Here is a 1,582-nt window from a genome sequence, read left to right on the forward strand (position 1 = left end):
TCCCCCTCCTCCTCCTCCCCTCCTCCTCTTCCTCCTCCTCCTCCTCATCATCATCATCATCATCATCATCATCATCACCATCACCATCATCATCATCGTTCTAGGACTGTGGGCTGTGGTGAACAATGCCGGCTACACAGGGAATTTAGCCAGATCAGAAATGCTGAGCAGAGAAGATGTCCTAGCCACACTGAACGTCAATTTGTTGGGCCACATGGATGTCCTCAAGCGCTTCCTGCCTCTGCTTAGACGAGAACGAGGTCGAGTTGTCAACGTGTGCAGCGTAGTGGGCCGTGTGGCCGCAGTTCATGCAGCCTACTGCGTCAGTAAATACGCGCTTGAAGCCTACTCAGATATTTTGAGAAGAGAGGTGAGTTTTCGATTAATTGGTCGCTTTTAAGGACAAGCAGGCTAACTCAGATTTCGGGGGTTTCCAGAAATCTTGACAAACACCAAAAGGGGGCATTGCCCTATCTATCCGATAAGCCTGGTTTCATTGGTGTATATATTTGTTTGGTTATAGAGAAAATTTTCCTTGTCTTTTAAAGAAACTGAACCAGTAGCAAAAACTTTACCTTCGATTTTCTCCAAACAGCATTTTTCGGGATAGCCCCCTTGTGTTTTAAAGCGACCAAAATGCGTGAAACGTTTACGCCTCCATCGATATAATCGAATCACTGACCTAAACCAAGCCGTGTTGCGTGAAATGTTGTGAATGCAACCAACTTAAAGTTGCTAGCTCCGTTGAACTCGGAGATACTCGACAAAATAACTTCTTCAACTTAGAATCGAATTTAATATTATGTATATTTATATTACACGTACATACACTCACATCTCACATTAGGTGTGTGTGCGTGTGTATGGTATGTATATATTTTATGCATTATAATAACAATTTAGTTAGGTATACACGCATGTTATAAATAATTTTGTTTCAGTAACAACAATCTATTCACCTTACTTTGTGTCGGCGCCTTGATGTGGTTTGCTTATTCTTTGCTATTGAACACTTGACCTTATTATCTCTCCTCCTTTGTATGTTACTCTCTAGTATCACCTCTATGACCTAATTGGGTTTCAAGTCGTGTTGTAAAACTTATATTAAAACCATAACTAAACTTACCACATGACATATCACTTCTAAATTGCTTTGAACTCAGTATGTTTAGAACGTACTTGTCAAAGTGCAGGACAGCTTTCTCCTACCTTTGCGTCTGTTTCCAGATGGTACGATTCGGCATCCGGGTTATCGTGATAGAGCCCGGGTATTTCAAGACGCCAATCGTCAATGCAGAATCCGCCATGGAGAGGTTGACCAACTCTTACAACAGCCTTGACGAAGAGGTGAAAAAGGCTTACGGGGTGGACTACCTCGCTAGTGTCAAGGCCAAGCTCAGGAATGGAGACAATCCGGATGCTTACAAGGTAGAGAATAATACATCTATCTACCTGGCTTTAAAAAAAAAAGATATTCGGCCTATACACACAGTAATTATGACAATCATTTATTGATCTCAAAATGGGATCCTTGTGAATAGTTGTAGCTCACACGCACACGCACACGCACACGCACACACAC

The 1,582-nt window shown here is 42.2% G+C and overlaps 1 protein-coding gene across 1 annotated transcript in view; it reads left to right on the forward strand.

The window, feature by feature from the left end:
• LOC101859280 (17-beta-hydroxysteroid dehydrogenase type 6) overlaps positions 1 to 1,428 on the forward strand; it is a gene marked incomplete at its 3' end in the record, with an annotated part of 11,157 nt that extends 9,729 nt beyond the window's left edge. Inside the window, 2 exon segments of the mRNA XM_013089352.1 lie at positions 105 to 370; positions 1,228 to 1,428. Of these exon segments, the coding sequence (XP_012944806.1) occupies positions 105 to 370; positions 1,228 to 1,428 (467 nt within the window).
• Between the last annotated feature and the right edge of the window lie 154 nt (positions 1,429 to 1,582).

Source organism: Aplysia californica, unplaced genomic scaffold (assembly GCF_000002075.1).
Source record: "Aplysia californica isolate F4 #8 unplaced genomic scaffold, AplCal3.0 scaffold00934, whole genome shotgun sequence".
Classification (NCBI taxonomy): domain Eukaryota; kingdom Metazoa; phylum Mollusca; class Gastropoda; order Aplysiida; family Aplysiidae; genus Aplysia; species Aplysia californica.